General features: G+C 45.2%; 1 protein-coding gene across 1 annotated transcript; it reads right to left on the bottom strand.

Annotated features, from left to right (window-relative positions):
* Positions 1-1877: 1877 nt before the first annotated feature.
* LOC118580099 (vomeronasal type-1 receptor 54-like) lies at positions 1878-21143 on the bottom strand. Its single transcript, XM_036181897.1, has 2 exons — positions 20203-21143; positions 1878-2016 (listed from the first exon to the last, which is right to left on the bottom strand). Exons 1-2 carry the CDS (start codon positions 21141-21143, stop codon positions 1878-1880), a joined length of 1080 nt encoding a protein of 359 aa, XP_036037790.1.
* Between the last annotated feature and the right edge of the window lie 500 nt (positions 21144-21643).

Here is a 21643-nt window from a genome sequence, read left to right as displayed (position 1 = left end):
TGTGTGTGGTGCCTGTGGTGACAGAGCAGTAAGCAAGCCACCTTAATTAAATGTTTTCCTTATAAGAGTTGCCATGGTCATGGTGTCTCTTCACAGCAATAGAAACTCTAACTAAAACAGCTACCATCTCTTAAAAGATCTACAGCTTCTAAGCAGTTGGGAGGCAGAGGAAGGTGATCTCTGAGCTCTAGGCCAGTCTGATCTACATAGTAGAACTTGTCTCAAAAACAAAAACAAAACAAAAAACAAAAACAAACAAACAAAAAACCCAACAAACAGAAGTTTCTACAACCCCTCAATGGTGTCACAGGCATCAGTTTTGGGGGACATTTCAGTATCCCAACAGTGGCATAGTATCTGGGCTGTCAAGAATGACTGAGGTCTCTATGGCCATGAGTGGACTATCAATCAAATCAGAATACAAGTGGGATATCAGTACTTAGGATCAGTGGGGAATATGTTGCCCAAAGCCACAACACCTCAGCCTGACTGGCAAACAGCTGGAGAAGGGAGTCAGTAAAGGTGGAGCACTCTCCTCCTCCCCTTCCCTCCCTTCCCTCCCTCCCTCTCTCCCTCCCTGCCCCTCATGTGTTGGGTGTAGTGTGTGTGTGTGTGTGTGTGTGTGTGTGTGTATCTGACTCATTCAAAGATCTGTAGAGAATATCTGCCCCTCTGTATCTATAACTGCCACAGAGCCTGGTACAATATAATCCTTGAGGAATATTTGACAAAGGGATGAAGAAGCCAAGAACTGAGGACAGAAGCCAGGTGGATCAAGGCAGGCTTTTCAGGTGAGTGGAGACATGGCAGACCAGGTCTGTATTTGAAGACAGAGTATTTTATTGTAATTCTTCCTTGGGCTTCCACTGCCCCTGAGCTGGTCTGGCAGAGTCCTTCCCACCCTAGAGGATGTCAGCGCTCACACTATCTGCCTCCCATTAGAGCTGAATCTCCTTGTAACAAAGCTCCTTCGATTCTGATTACAAACTGCATGGGCTTAGATCAAACCAGGACCATGGCTTGCTGAAGAGATCACACATTGGTGGTGGGGGGGGGGGACCTAAGCCTGGGTCTGGTCCCAGTTTGACCTCTTGTTAACGTCGTGATCTGAGACAGTTTTTCATTTGTTTGTTGGTTGGTTTTGCTCTGCAGCTAGTAACTTCCAGATCACTTACACACTAGGGGGCTGAGAGTTCTGGAGTGAATCTGATCCATCCTAAGACCCAGAGTCACAGGAAAGCAACTGTCTCGGACTGACTGCAGACTTTCTTTGCAGATTCCTATTAGCCCAGGGTCTCTCCCCATTTGTGACCTCTACTTGCATCCTGGAAAGAGGTGTCTCCCATGACCCAGTGGGTTGCCTGTTACATCCTCAGGCAAAACAAGCATACCTGGGCAGGAGCACGCTTGCCTCTGTGCTTTGTCGACACCTGCTGGAGACAGAAGAAATGGCCACCTCAGTCCATATAACTGTTGCTGCTAAGGGATGCTTTATCTCACGGCAATAAGGGGAAAAGCAACAGAATAGAACACCCCAAATCCTCCTCTAGCTTCTATAGGCTGACACACAGATACACACACTAATCCACATTCATGCACATACAATGCCTCCAACACACACACACACACACACACACACACACACACACACGGGAAAAAGGAAAGAAGGAAGAGAAATAAAGAGCATACATAGTAGACTGCAGAAACCCTTTTACTGCTGAAGTCCCTGCAGCTTCTGAGTCCTGTGCTATGCAGACCACTGGTGAGCAAGGACAGAAGCCGACAGTGCTCAGAGGAAAAGTTCAGCAAATGGGACCGAGTGGCTGGTGCAGAACCTCAAGGAGCAGCAAAGAAGGCCTCCGACACGGAGATCTGTGCTAGCGCGGGCTGATGAAAAGCGCCCCCGGGTCCACCCTGAAGATCCCACCAGGACACTCCTCCCCATCACAGCGGCTGGTGCGCTGCCTTACCTTGGCCTGCATGCTGGCCTGTTCCCCTGACCGGACACAAGCATCACTGAGATGGAAGGATGTGACCTTGAGGTGATACTCTCAAGAGCCTGAGCACCCAGCCCGTGGAGAATGACAGACAGCTGGAAAGAAGTGGTCAGAAGGGAGTGGCTGGAGCCACTCTGGTCTCTGTTGTGAAAGGCTGGGGACCTCCTTCTGCAGAGGACACCCACAGGTTCAGAGCAGAACTGTGGACCCGTCCTATGTGGGACTGTATAGGTAAGGTGAGTCTCTGCAGTCTGTGGCTGTCCTGCATTCCGCCGCATCATGACCACCTCTGTGTGGACAGCCCCATTGTGTATCTGTGTGTGTGTGGGGGGGGGGGGACCAGGCCTCTCCCATGAAAGCTTCTGGCCCTCCTGCCTTGGAGCTGTTGCTTTCAGGTTGGGAGCAGGTGGGACAAGATGATGAGGCCTGAAGACTCCACTCCCACATCTGGAAAGCAGCAGAAACCCAGAATCCCATGACAGTCAGCTGCCAGTCACTGTGACAAATTACCCCAGGTCTTTGACTTATAGAAGGAAGGCTTTGTTTTGGTGTCAGAGGTTTCCGTCTGTGGTTGCTCAGCCCTGTTGCAAGGCAGCTCACCATGGCAGGAAGCTGTTGGGGAAAAACATGCTCCCCTCATGAAATCCAGGAAACAAGAGAGGGACATGAAGGAGATAAGGTCCTTCTTATTCTCTTCTTCAAGGCCTTGGCCTTGATGACTTTTAACAACCTTCCACTAGGTCTTAACCTCTTGAAGGTCTGGTTACCTCCCAGCAGCACCATAAGCTGGGGGCCAACCTTTGGTGGCAACTAAAAAAAGTAGTACCTTATGTTGTGGAATATTACCTTAACTAGGCAAAGATGTGTTACATTTGTTTATGCTGTGGAATATTACTTTATGTGAAGGTGTGTTACATTTGTTTCTGCTGCATTTGTTTAATTATGAAAAGATGCATTGCTGTTTCACCTTGCCTGCCTAAGACACCTAATTGGTCTAATAAAGAGCTGAGCAGCCAATACCTAGGCAGAAGAGTGAAAGACGGGGCTGGCAGGCAGAGAGAATAAATAGGAGGGGAAATCTAGAATGAGAGAGAAGAAAGGAGACGAGAATGAGGAGGACACGCCTGGGGCCAGAAGCCAGGCAGCTACCAGCCAGACATAGAGACAGCAGGAAAGTAAGACATACAGAAAGAAAGTAAGAAAGGAAAAAACCCTAAAGCAAAACGTAGATGAAGAGAAACAGGTTAATTTAAGTTAAAGGAAAAAGCTAGCCAGAAATGAGCGTAAGCTAAGGCCGAGCATTCATAACAAATAATGTCTGTGTGTCACGATTTGGGAGCTGGTTAGTTTCCCCTTGCCCCCCCCCCCAAAAAAAAAGCCTGCTCCAACCTTCCATCTGGCTAAGGGAGGGCAGGGCTGCCTGCCACCTCTGCTCTGTGAAACCAAGATAGTGCTGTGAGGGAGAGCAGCCTGCTGAGGTCCATGGTGAACTCCCTGCAGAGGGGACAGACTGGTTTGGGCACAGTTTCTCCTCATACAGGTGGCATCAGAGGATGAGAAAAAGGAGAGCAGGAACTCAGTGCCCTTTTGGTCCTGATCTCTCCAACTCAGAAGCAGGATCTGTCATGCTAGTGGTGTGTCTGCTTCTCCAGAGTGCTGTATTTTGGGGAAAGAAATGCTCAAGTCCCCAAGAGTGAGACTTTAAAGCACTCTCATTTTCAGACGGACACAAATCCAACACACCCTCCCAGGGCTTCCATGTGTGAGTCTGTGTTTGTGCACGTGGTTGTGAGCTGAACCACTACTGAGTCTGTGGCTCTTGGAAGGAAAGCAGATAGACAGCCTGTAAGTTACACTCCATCACCCATGCTGTGGAGGAATCAGGCAAGTGCAGAGGGCTAGAAGAACTGATTCCCATCAGCACACGAGGCTACAGGGGGCCAGGATGCCATTTGTCCTGAGTAGGTCAATGCTGATATCAACCACTTCAAAGCTGAGTTTTGTAGCATCGATTTGAGAGTAGACAAATACCACAATGGCTAATTCCCATTGTCAACTTGACTGCATTTGAAATCAACAAAAATGCAAGGCACTGGGTGTAGCTAGAGTTTTCCTGGTCCTGCCTGGTCCTGCCTGGCCCACGGTCAAGGCAAATCTCTTTCACCGGCCAGTCCCGCAGATTCTCAGACCCAACCAAGTCAACACACAGAGACTTGTATTACTTATAAACTGTATGGCCGTGGCAGGCTTCTTGCTAACTGTTCTTATGTCTTAAATTAACCTATTTCTATTAATGTATAAGTTGCCACATGGCTTACCAGTATCTTAACATCTTCTCATGGTGGCGGCTCGCAGCGTCTCTCTGCCTCAGCCTTCCACTTCCCAGAATTCTCTTCTCTCCTTGTCCCACCTATACTTCCTACCTGGCTACTGGCCAATCAGTGTTTTATTTATTAACTAATCAGAGCAACACGTTTAACATACAGAACATCCCACAGCAACTGGGCACTCCTGTGAGGAATTTTTCTTGATCAGATTATTCAGACCAGGTGTAAGTGGCACTTCTGGTGGCATATCAGATAAAGGACATGGAAGAGGGAAATGACTCTTTTGCCTGTTTGCCCTCACTCTCACTGACAGCCCTGTGCATGCTGTTGCTGCAGTAATCTTTCACCGATATTAGAGCCAAGTTCTTTGAGATTGTAACAGGCTGAAGGCCAGCAGTTCTTCAAGAATCCTCCAGAATCCCAACATTAGATAGGGACTGCAGAGACATCCAGCCTTCTGGACTGATCATCCACCAGATTCTTAGCCTTTCAGTCTTGAGACAGTCATTGGTGGACTACCAGGACCATATCCTCTAAGTTGGTGTAATAAATCCTTTTTTAATATATATATTCATTCTGTCAGGTCTGTTCCCTTAGAGAGCCTGACTAAAGCAGGCACATTTGCTTAAGCAGTTATTTCCTGGAAGCAAATTAAAACTGCATTGGGCGGGACAGGAGTTGGGAAAGCCACTTTCCCATGCCAAGGAGCATGCTTGTTTCCCCGGTCTGAGAAACAAGTCCCTGTGGATTTCCAAGAACCATAAGCACCCATGTAGCTTGTGATACCATTGAGGAGCCCCCCCACACACACTGAATAGGATTTTCTAATGAACTTAAGGTTATGACCATTCTATGGTCATCTTACACTAAATATAGTGGGGGCTGGGGATATGGCTTAGTTTGCAGAATGCTGGCCAGCATGTATGAGGTCTTAGGTTCACTCCCCAGTACTGCATAAACCAGGTGTGATGACGCATGTTGGTAATGGAGGTAGGAGGGTCAAGAGTTCAGGGTCAGCCATAGAGCCAACTGTAGACTTGCTATGTGACTTTGGGCAGGTGAGTCTACCTCTTTGTGTCATAGCTCTCTGACTTAAATACAGAAAAAGAAAGCTCCATCTCTAGTAGTTATGAGGGATAAACTATAATGCAGACACACTGATAGCTGAAACACCCTGGGAACCAGAACTCAGACAATGGATTTTATAAAGCTTTTGGGGTGGGGCGGGGCACAGGATGTAACCACTAGTGTAGAGTGTAGTGCACTTTTTAATGTCCAGAGTTCTAGAGTGGGTCATCATGAATATGAAGTCTCCTCTGTTACATATGATGGAGCCAGGAACAGATCTACAGCCTCTCAGAGCTGCTATTACTCATGTGTCCGATGGGGAGGCAGGGTCTACTCCCAGGGTGTGTGGGGTTAAGGAAGTAGTAAGTAGTCAGTGCTTGAGCCCAGGGAATTCTCCCTAAAAGCCAGGGAGGGTCTCCATCACAGGTTAGTGTGATGGTAGAGCTGCTCTCTGGCTTTTGACTGAGCATAAAAACTACATTTCCCATCAATCTTTAGATGTTGAAGTAGTGGTTCTTTGAGAAGTCTGTGGAAGACACAATTCTTGGGTTACCCTCCTTTCCCTGCTCTTGTGAGCTTTATGAGTAGGATTATGAGATGGCAATAGGAGGACTCAGGTCCATGATGGCCTTGTAAGCACCATGAGAGCCCACAGTGCTCGTGTTGGGGTTAGTTTTTCCAGGAGAAAGGAAAATATGTAAGTTTTGGTTTTGTCTGTTTTCTGTTTCCTAGTGAAAGGACATGAAGCACTGGTGTCTGGTTCCTAGTTCTTGGGCTCCAGAAAAATCTAAGCCCAGAGGATCATCAGCCTGTCTCACTAATTTCCTCCTCAGACCCCTGAAGCTGGGATAGATGCACCACACCTGCCCAGCCATCTCCTGAGCCCTGTCCAGGCTGCTCTAACTCCTCAGAAGAGAGTCTCTCCTCCAGGTGCCAGGGCCCAAGCCCAGGCTCCCCAGGCTCCCATGGCTCTCCTGAGCACTGTCTCTAGATCTGGCAAATGCTTCTCAGGGTCTCCAAGCTGCTCTGATTTGCTGGGGGCATCTGGACATGGAGCAGGTATTGTACTTTCCATCTATGAAGCAGAGCTGACAACTAAGAGAGACCCAAAGAACTCAGACAGGGAGAGTCAAGGTCAGGATGGTGACAGTGCCTTCAAATAAACCAAGACCAGGACCACTTGTCCAAGAGGAGGGGCATGGCAGAGCTGGGCACTGATGCCAAGTCCATTGAAGCAGTGTGGTGGGTACGGGCATGGAAGAAGTGGGAGAGACTGGAGTCCAATCCTGCTGACCAGAGAGAGTGAGTGCTAAGATCAACCAGAACATGCGACCCAAGAAGGGAGAGGACTGACGTCTCTTAGTGTCCATCGTCTCGGGGACATCCTGTGACAGGTGTGCAATTGGGTAACAAACCTGTGTAAAGTGAGTAACTGTTTCAGTCCACTCAAATTTGTTTATCTTGTATCAAATTTGAGCGAGAATATGTTCCACACATTAATTTTAAAACCAGCACACTCAGTGTGATCTTTGCTATTTTTCTTTTCCTTCCTCCCTTCCACCCTGCCCTTCTTGCCTCCCTCCAACCTCACCCTCATCTTTTCACCCTCATCCTCTCTTCCTTCCGTATTATGTCTATACACATGTCTAGAGCCGGGCAGTGCTAGTGCACATCTTTAATCTCAGCACTTGGGAAGCAGAGGCAGGAGGATCTCTGAGTTCAAGGCCAGCCTGGTCTACTGAGAAAGTTCCAGGACAGTCAGGATTGTTACACCAAGGAATCCTGTCTCAAACACCACCACCCCCACACACACACATACACACAAAAGACCAAACCATATCCAGAATTATGTTGCCCAATACCCATGTGGGGCTTAGGACATGGGGTTTTATGTTGGTTTTTCTTCCCTTCTCACTTTTGAAGTACAGTTTGAAAGTTTTGTTTTGTTTTGTTTTGTTTTTTTCGAGACAGGGTTTCTCTGTGTAGCTTTGTGCCTGTCCTGGATCTCGCTCTGTAGACCAGGCTGGCCTCAAACTCACAAAGATCCACTGCCTCTGCCTCCGAGTGCTGGGATTAAAGGCGTGCACCACCACCGCCTGGCAAAAGTTTTTTAACCTATTGGTTTTTTGTTTGTTTTTACTTTTTCATCTTACTAGTTTTTTTTTAAATCATATTTCATTGGTTCTTTAAGAATTGCATACTATTTATTTTGTTCATATTCACTCTTTTCCCAGCTACTCTTAGATCAAGTACCCCCTCCACACCTGACTTTGTGCCCTTTTCTTTTGTTTTTAAGCCTATCAAGTACAATTTGTGGCTCCCATACATTCTTGGATGGACAGCCTTTCACTGGAGTATGGTCAACCTACCAGCGGCCACACCCTTAAAGAAAACTGACTCCCTCTCCCAGCAGCTACCAATAGCCAATATCTCCTTAGTTAGAAGTGGGGCTTCATGCCACTTTCCCTCAGCATGCTGGGGTTGTCGCCTGACTAGAGCTTGCACTTGTGACTTGCATGCTGTCACAAATGCTGCGACTTCATGTGTGCAACTGCCCAGCTGTGTCCAGAAAACTTGTACTCATCATTGCCTCTGGCTTTTGCAATCTTTCTCAACCCTCTTTCACAACAATCCCTAAACCTTAGCAGAAGAGGGTGTGATATAGATGTCCCATCTAGGGCTAAGTGTTCACCAGGCTCTTCTTCTCTGTACCTTTACCAGCTGTGTGCCTCTGTGTTAATCTGCATCTATGTCAAAAAGAATGATAGAGTTCAGAGATCTCTAACATATAAGTATAGTGAGAAATCCTTAAGAATCTGTTGAATACTATGCCCCTTTATGAGAATAATGATAGTGCGTTCTCCTCTAAAGCCTAGGACCTGTCTGGCCACAGGTCCTGATAATGGTACCAGGTAATGTTTTCAACTTGCAGAGTGGGTCTTCAATCCAAGTGGAAAGTGGTTGGTTACTCCCACGACATTTGTGCCACTACTGTGTCAGCAGGCATGTCTTGCCAGGCCTGTCACTGTTGTGGTCACAGGGTTCCCAGCTGAGTGAGATCAGTGACTACTTTGTCCTCCAATAATGTGTGTAGGCCTTTCCAGCACTTTGAAAGCTAGCCAGTAGGAATGAAGCTTCCAGGAGGGTGCTAGATTGGTTTCTCTACATTCTATGACTCAAGTATGTGGTGTCCTCAGCAATAGGGTCCTACTACCAAGTTTGATGGGGGTAACCATGAGCATTGGCAACAGCCTGTGATGTTTGAGACTTTATAGGACTCCACTGGCCAACAACTCCAAAAGAGGTCATCCATTCTTGCGGCAGGGTTTTTATTTGTTACACTGTGGTATCTAGTAGGGATCCTGTTACACCATTACAGTAAAACTCCATTTAAATCGTGTGTGTGTGTGTGTGTGTGTGTGTGTGTGTGTGTGTGTGTGTGTGTGGTGTTTGGAAGCTTCTACAGTAGTAGGCTTCCACATGTCTTTTTCAAAATGTCTTTAGTGTTGATTATCCCTGGATCCACATCTTCCCTCATCCACCCGACCTTCCCATCTTCCACACCACTTAACCCTTCCTGTTCCACTATTCCCCCTTTGGCCTCTTATACAACTCTAATACAATCCTCCCATGTCTCCTTACTAATGTTCTAGCCTCTACGGGTACTCCAAACGGAACACACATATCTGAAAGTTCAAAGCAAACACCAACATGTGAGAGAAAACACGTTTTTCTTTTGGGGTCTGGGTCACCTCATTCAGAGTATTTGTTTCCAGTTCCATCCATTGCCTGCAAGCTTCACAATTTTGTTTTTCTTAACAGATGAATATTCCGTTGTGTAAATGTGCCATATTTTCATTATTCATCCATCAGCTGATGGACATCTAGGCTATTTGCATGTCCTGACTAGTATGAATAGTATCAATACATGAATGTTGATGAGCAAATGCCTTTACAGTATGATATAGAGTTCTGTGTGTGTATGCCAATAGTGGTATATTTGCACCATGTGGTATATATATTTCTAGCCAGTTTTGTTTGTTTGTTTTTGAGTCAGGGTTCCTGGGTGGACTGAAATTTACTATGTAAACCAGACTAGCCTCAAACTCACAGAGATCCACCAGCCTCTGAATCCAGAGTGCTAGGATTAAAAGTGCAGGCCACCATGCCCAGCTCTTTCTAGCTTTTTGAGAAGCCTCCATACTGATTTTCATAATGGTTGCACCAGTTTGTACTCCCACCAGCAATGAAGAAGTGTTTCCCTTGACCCACATCCACAGTTCACCTTACCATCAATGATAGACATCACCTTAGGCTAAAAGGATGTAAGAAGGCATTCCAAGCAAATGGAAATAGCAGACAAACAGGTGTAGCTGTTCTAATACCAGACAGAATAGACTTCAAGCTGACACTAGTCAGAAAAGATGGGGAAAGAACATTCCATAGTATTAAAGAAAAAAAATCACCAACAGGACATTGCAATCCTAAACATTATATGCACCAAATGCAGGGGCCACCAATGTCACAAAAGAAGCATTGGTATATCTACAACTGCAGACTGATCCCAACACAGTGACAGCAATGATGTCAATACCACTTTCTGACAGTCCATCCAGAAAATAACTAAACAGAGAAACTCTGGAGTTAGATGACATCATAAACCGAAAGACCTAACAGATATTCCACACAAACACTAAAGAACACACATTCTTCCCAGAAGCCCATGGAACTTCCTTCAAAACTGACCTCAAAGCAAATCTCCACAAATATAGAAAAAAGGAAATGACATTCTGCATTCTATCTAACCACAATGGAATCAACAGCAATAAAAGCTACCGAAAGTATACAAACACATGAAAACTAAACAACTCATTACTGAGTGATAATCGGGTCATGGAAGAAACAGAGAAGGAAATTTAAAAATTCCTAGAAATGAATTAAAATGAAAGCACAGCATACCAAAATCTACTGGGGAAAAAATGTAAGCAACAGAAAGAAGAAAGTGCCTACTAAGTGCCTACATTAAAAAATGAGAGATCTCAAATTAATAATGGTGAACCTGAAGACCTTGGTAAAATGAAAACAGGCAAAAAAAAAAAACCCAACCAAAAAAAAAAAGTAGACAGGAAGATATAACCAAAATCAGGGTTGAAATTAATAAAATAGAAGCAACAATGAAAATAATACAAAGAGTCAATGAGACAAAGAGTTGATTCTTTGAAAAGATGAGCAGGATTGGCAGACCTTCAGCCAAATTAACCAGAAGAAAGAGGGAGCTGGAGAGATGGCTCAACAGTTAGGAGCACTGGCTGCTTTTCTAGAGGGTCTAGGTTCATTCCCAGCATCCGCATGGTGGCTCACAACTGTCTGTCACTCCAGTTCCAAGGGATCTGATACCCTCTTCAGGCCTCGGTGGGACCAGGAAGGCACACACTGTAAGATACACATGCAGGCAAAACAGTCATACACATTAAATATTATTTCATTTCAAGTAAAAATTTTAAATACTATATGCCACCAAATGGGAAAAATCTAAAAGAAATGGATGACTTTCTAGATCTGTATGGCTTACCAAAGCTAACCCAAGATGCAGCATGTCCTTTCAATAGACCCACAACATCCAGTGAGATAGAAGCAGTATCTAAAAGTCTCTTGGCTAAACCAAGCTTAGGGTCAGGTGGATTCGGTGCAGAATTCTAGATCTTCAAAGAACTTGCACCAACACACCTCAAAGTATTCCATAAATAGAAAACAAAAGGAATTTCTAAAGTTGTTTTTTATGCAAAGCCAGCAGTAGTACCCTGATTCCAAAATCAGACAGAGGCCCAACAAAAAAATTATATCTCAGTAACATCCTTGTAAACCAAATTCAAGAACACATCAGAAAGATTGTCTACCATGACAAAGTCAGCTTTATCCCAGAGGCACAGGGGTGGCTCAACATATGTAAATCAACAAACATAACCCGCCACATAATTTGACTCAAGGAGAGAAACCACAGAATCATCTCATTAATCAGTAAAGTCCTTTGAAAAAAAAATCCAACATCCCTTCATGATAAAGGTACTGAAGAATCTAGGGATACAAGGGACACATCTCACAGACCACATCTTGTTCAATGGAGAAAAACTCAAAGTATTTCCACTGAAGTCAGGAACAAGACAAAGATGTTCACTCTGCCCTCCCTTCCAGCACAGGACTTGGGAGTTTACTAAAGCAATAAGGTAAAGGAAAGAAATCAAGGGGATACAAACATGAAAGGAAGAAGTCAAAATATCCTCATATGAAGATGATACGATCCTATATATAACTTGAATTCTTTATAATTGCTTCTGGCATTTTAATAAAATGATTCAACAAAATTTCAAGGAGTTCTGTAATATCCACTTAGTAGGACCAGGACACCAAATTGCTGGACCAGACAAGCACCTAGCCTAGCATAGCTCGCACAGTTCTAAGTTGGCCGGGGTCCTTTTCTGGTGATGCACACACTGTTCCTTCTGTCTGTAATATCCTTTCCTCCCTGCTTTACCAAATTTCTGGTCCTTTTAGACCTAGCTCAATGTGACACATTTCCCAAGCCCTACACCCAGCCATCAGACCCTCTCTGGAGACTGAGAATCTGAGCAGTGACAGAGAAACAGCAGAAGGCTTAGCGTGCACTCACAGGCGGCAGCATGCAGGGAACACTGTTCAGGGACTGGCACCAAGTCTGCATGGTGCAGCCCAGCTTCTGCTATTGAACTTGGCCCGGGGACTTCCCTTATCCCGGGACCTCAAGTTGGTTTCCCAGTGCCCACCTGCTGCCCTGACTTCCAGTGTTGAGTCTGTACTGCAAGAGGATTGTAGTTACTCAAAGATTGTTGTACTAGGTCATTCCCCTAAGAACCAACCTGGGAAAAGATGGGGCATGGCCACACACATACCTGTACAGTCTCCTTCGAAGATGTAAGGGCTGGGAGGGAAGGCTAGCTCATAAAGCTCTTACTTGCTATGGAGTGTGCCCATCCTGTAGAGAAAAGGGAAAGGGTAAGGGGCTAAGGGACAAGGGCCAGGCACTGTTAGCAGACACATTTTGTAGATGGGACAGGATGCTGAGAGTTGAGAAGACAGCTCCAAGTTTTGATGTGGAAGTCCATGGTTCCCCAGAACCCAGGTTCTCTCAGCCACAACACCTTCCTGTGTCTTTCTAGGAGATCCCAGGGAAACTGGTGTATGGGGGAGTAAGGTGCACAGGTGGGCTTGTGAGGTGACAGGAGAGGAGAGGGGAAACAATCCTGACTGAGCTGAGCTGTGCTCAATGTGGTTCTAATTGGGCCCATCAACACTGTGCAGAGGACCAATAAGAGATTCCAAAATGGATACTCTGAGCAGGGCGGGCGGGGTGGGGGGGTGTTAGTGGCCAGAGCCAATGACAGGAAGCTGAGTGGAAGAGAAGAGAGGCAGAGAGCCCTGTGAAGTGAAGTAGGGCTGAAGGGCTGGGCGGAACCTGAGGGTTTGAGGTGAGGGGTTAAGGGACGGGTGGGGCTGAAGTACTGATTGAAGTGATGGGAGGCACGGGAAGAAGCAATGGGTGTAGGGTAAAGGGGCCAGGGAAAGAACACCCTGACCCTGATTTGACCTCGAGACCAGGGGCAAGGACTTGAAATCCCACCAACCCTGAGCACAAAATCCCACCTATCCCTGGGCCCAACATTCCACCAATCCCTAAACTTGCCCTAAAATCTGGCCATAAAATCCCATCAATCCCAGGCCAAGAAACTCTACATAAACCCTGCATTCCGTTCAGTTCCCTGCTACTTCCCCCTGAAACAAAGACAGCCGTCCTCCAATAAATCTCGTGTGAGGTTTGTTGTTTGGTGTGACTTTGTGGTATTCTTTAGCTCCTGATGGCCAGGATATCTCTTGAAAGGGTATATTTTTTAAAAAGGAGGGAGGGTAAAGTGGGTACCTTTTGGCAGGCCCTGCCAAGATATGCCACTAAGCAAACATTCCATGCACAACAGTTGGTGCAAGGGGTTTATTGGGGGAGGGGAGGAGTGAAAGAGCGAAAGGCCACGTTGTCGGAGTGGGGGCATGAGAGAGGCAGAGAGACAAAGAGAACAGGCAAGAGAGGCGAGAGACAAGAGAGGCGAGAGAGGGAACTGTGACTGGTTAAAGTGGGCCCCTGGCGCATAGCTGACAGAGGAAAGGCACATGGTGGCAGGTGATGAGGTAACCACCTCAGTGGCAGATGCTGGCTGATGCCACCAGGGGAGCTAATCTCCTTCCCTTCAGAGCTGTAACACACACCTTTCCCAGTTCATTCCCTCTTAAAACCGCCGACCTCCCATGTGCCACTAGGTGGCGCCAGAATGTGCGTACTTCCCTTGCATGCTGGCCGGCTGGTCCGCTGGCTTGGTTACAGGAACATTTAGAACGCTCTGGATGTTAATTTTATAAGCAGCGTACACTTTAGTGCAGCTGCCAGTGAATACAGTGTGGAATTAATTTTCCAGCTATGACAACGGGGGAATCCTCAAGGCATTCAGTCCCGGCATGCTCCAGTGCACCCGAGCCAACCACACGGTTTCTCTCAGAAGCCAGGTGAAGGTCTGAATTCACTTCTGGCTTTCCTATGGCTATTATTGCTGAGATGTTTGGAGAACTCTCCTGAGGTGCAAGGTGTTTTGTTTCTTTCAATGGCTCTGAGTTTTATAAGCCTTGTAACAGAAAATTCAGTCAGTATTCCTCCACCAAAACGCCATTATTTTCTACCCAAGTTAGGTAAAAATCAGATACTCTGTTCTTGTTTCTCAGCAAAATTTCTTATAAATCAAATGTGTGAGGTTCCATTTTCTCCTCATGCTTAGTTATATTCTTCCTAGGGGTGTGTGTGTGTGTGTGTGTGTGTGTGTGTGTGTGTGTGTGTAACCTCCATGTTTCACAAACTAAGAAAGAATGTCCATCATTACCAGCTGGGAAGGCATGGTGGCTGGAGCACCAGGCTAGCCCATCACATGGTGGCCGGAGCACGAGGCTAGCCCATCACATGGTGGCTGGAGCACCAGGCTAGCCCATCACATCACATTGGATGTCTGGAAGCAGAGAGAGTAAATGCACGTGTGTTTGCTCTTAGCTACTCTGCTCTGTTCTGCAGATCAGGATCCCTTGCCCAGAGGATGGTGGCAGCCATAGTGGGAGGATTCTCCTAGCTCAATTAATGAATCAAGATAAACTCCCACAGAGAGGCCCACAGGCCATCCTGATCTAGACAATCCCTCACTGAGACTCAGTCCTACATGATTCTAGAATGTGTCAAGTTGACAAAACTAACCATCCCAACTCTACCATTTATCACCTTGACATAAAAAGACGTCACTTAAAGATATCACCATTGATCCGGCCCTTTCCCCCAAAGTCTCATGTTTATCTCATAATGTAAATTATAGGCCAACTTTAAAAGTCCCCATGGTCTTTAAAAATTCCAGCACTTTAAAAGTCCAGTCTCTTTCATAGAAAAAAAACTACACACTTGCAACATATAATAACACAAAATAAATATTCTAATTTTGTGACAGAATAATCAAAACACAAAATAATCACACTAAGATAGAACCAAAATCCAGTAGGATAAACGCCAAGGCCCTATAGCTCCATGTCAGGCATCTGGAGTTCATGATGTAATGTCTTTTCCAGTCAAGATTTATTACTATTTATGTGTATGTGTGTATGTATTAGTGCAGGGGCCCATGGGAGGCCAAAGAGGGTGTTAGATCCCCTGTAGCTGGAGTTACAGGCAGCTGGGAGCCACTTCATGGGGTTTCTGGGAACTGAACTAGGATCCTGAGGAAGGGCAGCAGCTGCTCCTAACCAGTGAGCTAACTTTCTCACCCACATGTGTCTTGGAGACTAGAGATTCCTGTATCGTGTGTGTGTGTGTGTGTGTGTGTGTGTGTGTGTGTGTGTGTGCGCGCGCGCACGCACACACGTGCGCGCACGTGTGTGCACATGAATATGGAGGAGGCTAGGTATCATCCTTAGGAACTCTGTTTACTTCTTTGAGCCACTGTCTCTCATTGACATGGAACTCACCATGTCTGGCCAACACGCCCCAGGATAGGTGGATACACTGTTGATTGACTGGTTTCTGCAGAGGCTCCTTCTGTAATCTAGGCTGTCCTGAACTCACTACATAGCCCAGCCTGGACTTGAACTTGTTAAGTGACACTCCTGACTCAGTCTCCTAACTGTTGAGATTATAGGCAAGAGCCACCATACCGTACGCACATCAGCTCTCCTGGAGGGGAAAGGAGTGCTGGCACTTCTCTGGACTCCGTCTTTCAGGCAGGATACTCTGGTCTTCGTATTGAGGGAATTGAGATCTGGATATTAATAACTGTTTCTCTAGTACATCTCAACAAATGGACCTGGATAAGGTTTATTAGGCATATTGGCCGCCCCTAGTTTTGATGCATGAGTATCTAAATGATTTCCCAATTTAGTTATCCATTTCTTTACTAAGACAAGCTGATTTCATATTTGTTTGTTTGTTTGTTTGTTTAAAGTCTTTGGGGGTGGATTTGAGGCAGGGTTTCTCTGTGTGTAGCCTTGGCTGTCCTAGAACTCACTCTGTAGACCAGGTTGGCCTCAAACTCACAGAGATCCACCTGTCTCTGCCTCCCAAGTGCTGGGATTACAGGCGTGCGCCACCACCGCCCGGCTGGTTTTCTATGTATATGTCAGGTTATAGTACAATATAACGGGGTTGTAAACTTTCTTTGTTTTTGTTCTCCCACTCTCCAACAATGGGAGTCCTCATGTTCTTCTACCCACCACCGTCCACCTGTTGTTCAACCGTGGTGGCAACCTTGAGCATTAACTCCTACCTCTGTAAGAAACACATTTGCTGCTGAGAATCCATGTTGGCATAGAGTCTCACAGCTTAGGTTAACTATAGGTTTATAATTTTCAGGAAAAACACACTATCAAAGATTCTTATGTCCGTTTCTTTTATTGAAGTTTAAAACCTCGAGAATCACCCTTTGTAATACAAAACTGTGTGTGTTTTAACAAATATATAGTCTTATTCCCATATCCCCATCAAATACACAGCAGTCCGTCACTTTGAGATTTCTCAACTGCACCTCCTTTTGGTCAGTCTGCTTCTCTCTACCCTGACTTCACTCATCCTTCGTCTACCCTATAATGCTCCTCATGAAGAACGTTACGTGAGTGAAACAATTAAACCGTGGTCCTTACGGGCTGTCTCCTTTCACTTAGTGCATGTAAGATGCATTTTGTTTGGTAGGCATTCAGTGTCGACTCCATCTGCCTGTGTGTTCCTGTGCTGGAGGCCATTATTCCTCACACTTGACAGTGACCGTGATGAGTGCCGCTGGCAACACTCACATGGGGGGAGAAGGGGTGTGGGCACACGTTTCCAGAGATTGAGTGTAACCGATACCATCTGTTTGTTTATTGTTCATCCAGAGGAGCCGTTTTAGAATTATTAACTACTACATAGGTAAGCAATTAATTTGCAGCAGGGTGGTGGCAGCACACGCTTTTCATCTCTGCACTCGAGAGACAGAGGAAACAGATCTCCAAGGTCAAGGTCAGCCTGGTCTACAGAATGAGTTCCAAGATACTCAGGGCTACACAGAGAAACCCTGTCTCAAAACAAAACAAAGCAAAAAAAAAAAAAAAGTTAATTTGCCACCCATGTATACTGGCGCAAGCCTGTAATCTTAACAGTCAGAAGGTGAAGACAGGAAGATGAGGAGTTCAAGGCCTCCCTTGACTATACAGAAAGTCTGATGCCAGTCTGGGCTACTTGAGACACTCTCTAAAAACAAACAAACAAGTAAAAAGCCAACAGTCAAGATCTTGATGCTGAGAGTACACTGTTTATATGGAGCTGCACAATGTCCTTAGCCTTTGACCTCATCATTTCCACAGAAAACATCACTTAGTAAAGATTCTTTTTAGGGGTTATAAATGCTGGGGCTCACCCTTTTTTGATATGAAATTCTATGAGTTTAGACAAATAGATAGTTTTGGACCCATCTCCCTGTCAAATACAGAACAGACTGTCACCTTGAAGGTCCCTGTATGCACACTTTTTCTTCATTCACACACATCCCTTGCATCAACCAGTGATCTGTTTGCTGCTGTTCCTTTTAAGGATTATCTTATGAATTGACCCAGTAAACACAACCTTTGCGGTCTCTTTCCACCTAATAAGATGCATTGGAAGTTAATTTGAGTTGATTTATCACTCGCCTACTCTTCTCTCTTGCTGCACAGGAATTTGTTGTGCGGAAGTCCATCTGTCCTTCCATTCCTGTGTTGTGAATTCCATTCCTTCACTTTACAGCAACTGTGAAGAATGCTCCAGGAAAGGCTAGCATGCATCATATTCTCATATGATTTGTGCAGAACCAGGAGTGGGACTGAACAGCTGGCTCATATGGTGAGTGTGTGGTGGAGCAAGATCTCCCCCCCTTCCTCAAAATCTTCTGTAGTTGTCCTTCCCTCTGATGGTCAGTGACTGACGCTGTTCTGATGACCCACACGTGTCTCATTGTGGCTTTGATGTTACTCACCTAGTTCCACCTAATCTTCTCATGTGCTAATTTACTTATGTATGTCTTAGTTGCAAAGGGCGTGCCCATGTCTTTCTTCTTCCCTCATTCTGAGACATGAGAGTGAACGCTGGAATAGAGCCGACTGTGTAGCCACAACTGGCCTTCAATATGTGACCCTGGTACTTCGGCCTCCTGAATGCTAGGACAGTAAACATGCACCCACATGTCTTAGCATCTTCTTGTCTTTCCTACATGTACCACCTGGATCATTTCCTTCATTTCCTCCCGTGTTCTTGACCTCTTAATAGTTGCAAATATTCTGTCCCGTCAACTAATGATGTAAAATTCCATTTTGTTAATATCTGGCTCAAAATGTAGAAAGTCAACCTAACTTAATGTTTTTTCAAATTGTTCACTTCTGTCCCAGTTCATTTCATTTTGTTTTTGTTTGTTTGTTTTGAGGCAGGGTCTCACTCTGTTCTCTGGCTGTCCTGGAACTCACTATATTGACCTGGTTGGCCTCAAACTCAAAGAGATCCACCTGCCTCTACCTCTCAAGTGTTGGGATTAAAGGTGTGTGCCACAATAGCCAGCTCACCACCCATTTAAAGTTATTTCTTTAAATAAAAATCCTAAAATCAGAACTATGCAATCAAAATATGTGTGTGGCTGTCACTATGTCATTCTCATTAAGTGGTATTTAGTCCTGTCACATATCCTTGAATTGCTCTTCTGAAATATCGAATGACACAGAATTCTATGTCACATATGTAAGATATACCTGCAGCAGCATTTGATGTTTTATAGTTAAACATGCATGACAAGTCTCTTGCTTCCACAGCATTGATGGCTGTCCTGCTGGGTGACTTTGCATGTCTGATTTTCAGAGTTTAATGTCATGAGAAACACTTGGTCCAGAAAGTCACAGCTCTTGGAGCTAAAGGGAGGCTGAGAGCTTTTTCCAGTTAAATTTCTTTGCTTTTGAGGCAGGTTATCATACAGCCCAGGTTGGCCTTACCTCACTGTAGCCAAGGCTGGCAGGGCTAAAGATCTCTTCAAAGGCTGAGCAGAGGCAGTGCTTCTTCCTGAAGCTCTAGGAAGAACTTCCCTGCTGCTCTGAGACACTGAGGCTAAGAGTCAGACCGTTAGAAAATGTTCATCATTTGGGAAAAGTCTTCTGTGTTTTAAAACTTGTAAAATTACATTTTGGCACTCAAGAGTCTTTTCACTTTTTTATTCCAGGGAGAATATGCTTTGCATCTGGGTTAAGGTAACTGAACACATTTTTATCATGATAAAGCACATATAAGCGTTTCCCATCTTAAGCATGCTGCTTGGAGTCATTTATGTCTTTACCCACTGCCTGTAACACTTCTTCCTCCTCCACCCAGCCAGTCGCCCAAGGCCGTCCCTCCTGAGCTGAGAATGATATCTGCTCTGTCTCTACCTGTGGAAGTCTCTCAGCTCTTCCTGCTCCAAGTAGTCCACACAGAATCCATTCTATGTGACTTTAGTCAGTCAGCACAATGACTTCATGTTCATCTATGTGGTACCAAGTGCAGAATCCCCTTTGTTTTAAAGCCCTGTGTAGAGACTGTGATTTGTTTATCCATCCTTAGGACTGGTTTTTATACATAGACTCTCTCTCTCTCTCTCTCTCTATATATATATATATATATATATATATATATATATATATATATATATATATATATACCTGATTGGCCTCAAACTCAAAGAGATCCACCTGCCACCTGCCTCTGCCTCTCACTATATGGGTAATCCAGGCCATGACATGTAAGATCCATTTTCCATGTCTCCCTTGAAGACATCCTGGAGAGTATAAAACACTTATGTATCTGACATGTGGCTTTTCTTTTATGTCTGCCATCCACATATATCACAATAAATAGGTTTAACAGAAATAAAAAGAATAACTCTGGGGCCTGGGGAGATGGCTCAGCAGTTGAGAGCATTGGCAGCTCTTCCAGAGGTCCCAGGTTCAAATCCCATCAATCACATGGTGGCTCACAGTCATCTATGATGGGACCTGATGCCTTCTTCTAGTATGCAGGCATACATGCAGATAGAACACCATATGGCTAAATCTTGAAAAATTATAAAGAATAAAACTAAAAAAAAAAGAGTAACTCTATTTTCATTTTAAAGGATGCTCATACAGGCTACACTACAATGCATAGCTCTGATGGCAGTATACCAGCTCATCTTAAGGGGACTTACCCATCCTTAAACAACCACAGGTTTACTGCCCTCTTGTACATGGATTTGAAAATGCTAATTATACTTTTTTCAGTGCTGAGGACCAAAAAAGGACTCGCAGTGGCATAGCCATGACCTGTCAGAATCAACACACAGTAAAACATGGAATTGTCACTTACACGTCTTAAGTAGGAAATGATGCTATCCAAGGTGTACATCACCACAAAGAAACTCATGAAGCACAGAATGGTCCAAGTGGCTCTTTGTTCTGCAGATAGTTTGTGGGAAAGGCTGGTGCTGTGGAGAACACGGGACTTCTTCTTATGTCTGCATAGGAAAGTCACCATGTACCCACTGGAGAGGACCATAAGACCCACAAAGATGACATCCCTGAAGGTCAACAGTATATAAAATGTTTGATGAATGGAGTAATTTGTAGGCACAAGAGAACAAGATTCAGTGAGGTATATAAGACGAGATGAGGTCAGATTAGGGGTTGCAATCACAGATGATATGAGGGGACTGCTAATGGATATATAGAAGACACTGAGAAAAAGAAGGCAGCCTAGCATGTGGTGTAGAGACTTATGTTTGAACTTTGCTAGACAGGAGCTTCTGGGACTGAGGGTGATGGCCTGGAGGATGCTGAGCAGGCTAGAGGTGCACACAGAGAGGCTCCTAAAAAACCTGTACAAGAACATAATAAATTTACATGTGGCATCACCCCATCTCCTCAAAGGCATAAAAATGTCTGTAGCTACTAAACTCATGACCAGCAGCATCAGTATGTGGATTAGGGCCAAGAGACCAATGGGCAGGTCGATGAGTCTGGGCCTCTGCCCACGAATAAGCCTGAGGATGTGGAAGAGAAGAACACTGTTGCCTACGATCCCAATTCCAGCTTCGAAATAAATGATGTTTCTTGCCTTAATGTTATGGGACAGTTTATTGATTTTATTCATTTTATGGCTGAAAGAAGCAGGTAGGAACTGTGTGTGTGGTGGGGGGGGGGAGAACAGCAAGAAGATTCTATATCACAAATCTAGCCTCGCTCATCAGCTTCAGTCAGTGACAGCATTGTGAGCTCAGGGGGACCTGTCGGGAAGTCACAGTCCGGCTGTATTCCACTTGCTGCCACCTCCACCTGTCCAGAAACCACCCCTGCTCTCCCTGTTCTGACACTTACACCCCATCAGTGTAAATTCCGTCACTTACGCCTCATCAGTATAGAAGCTTTCTTCTGTATTAAAAATTGCCCTGGGTCATAGAAAGACTTCTTTTCCTATCACTTCATATTTGAGATTTCCTGAGGCAAAAGCAACTTGTCTTTCATCTGCAGCATCTTGATTGTCAGGGATATAACAGCCCTACAGTTGTTAAGGAAGTTCAGTGAGGATTGCAAGGAAGCAGAAATGAGACTCTGGCATGAAACAGTGTCCTTGGGTCAAACAGGCCCAGAGTC

This window comes from Onychomys torridus, chromosome 3 (genome assembly GCF_903995425.1).
Source record: "Onychomys torridus chromosome 3, mOncTor1.1, whole genome shotgun sequence".
NCBI lineage: Eukaryota > Metazoa > Chordata > Mammalia > Rodentia > Cricetidae > Onychomys > Onychomys torridus.
This window is presented reverse-complemented; position numbering and strand designations above follow the sequence as displayed.

What these genes read in the sequence shown, in the direction of transcription:
- LOC118580099 (XM_036181897.1), bottom strand. Translation starts at nt 21,143, where the DNA reads ATGAATAAAATCAATAAACTGTCCCATAACATTAAGGCAAGAAACATC. An exon ending in CTGTGGTTGTTTAAGGATGG is followed by an intron (nt 2,017 to 20,202) that starts GTAAGTCCCCTT and finishes CTTCCATCTCAG; the next exon opens with TGATGCTTGTGTCCGGTCAG.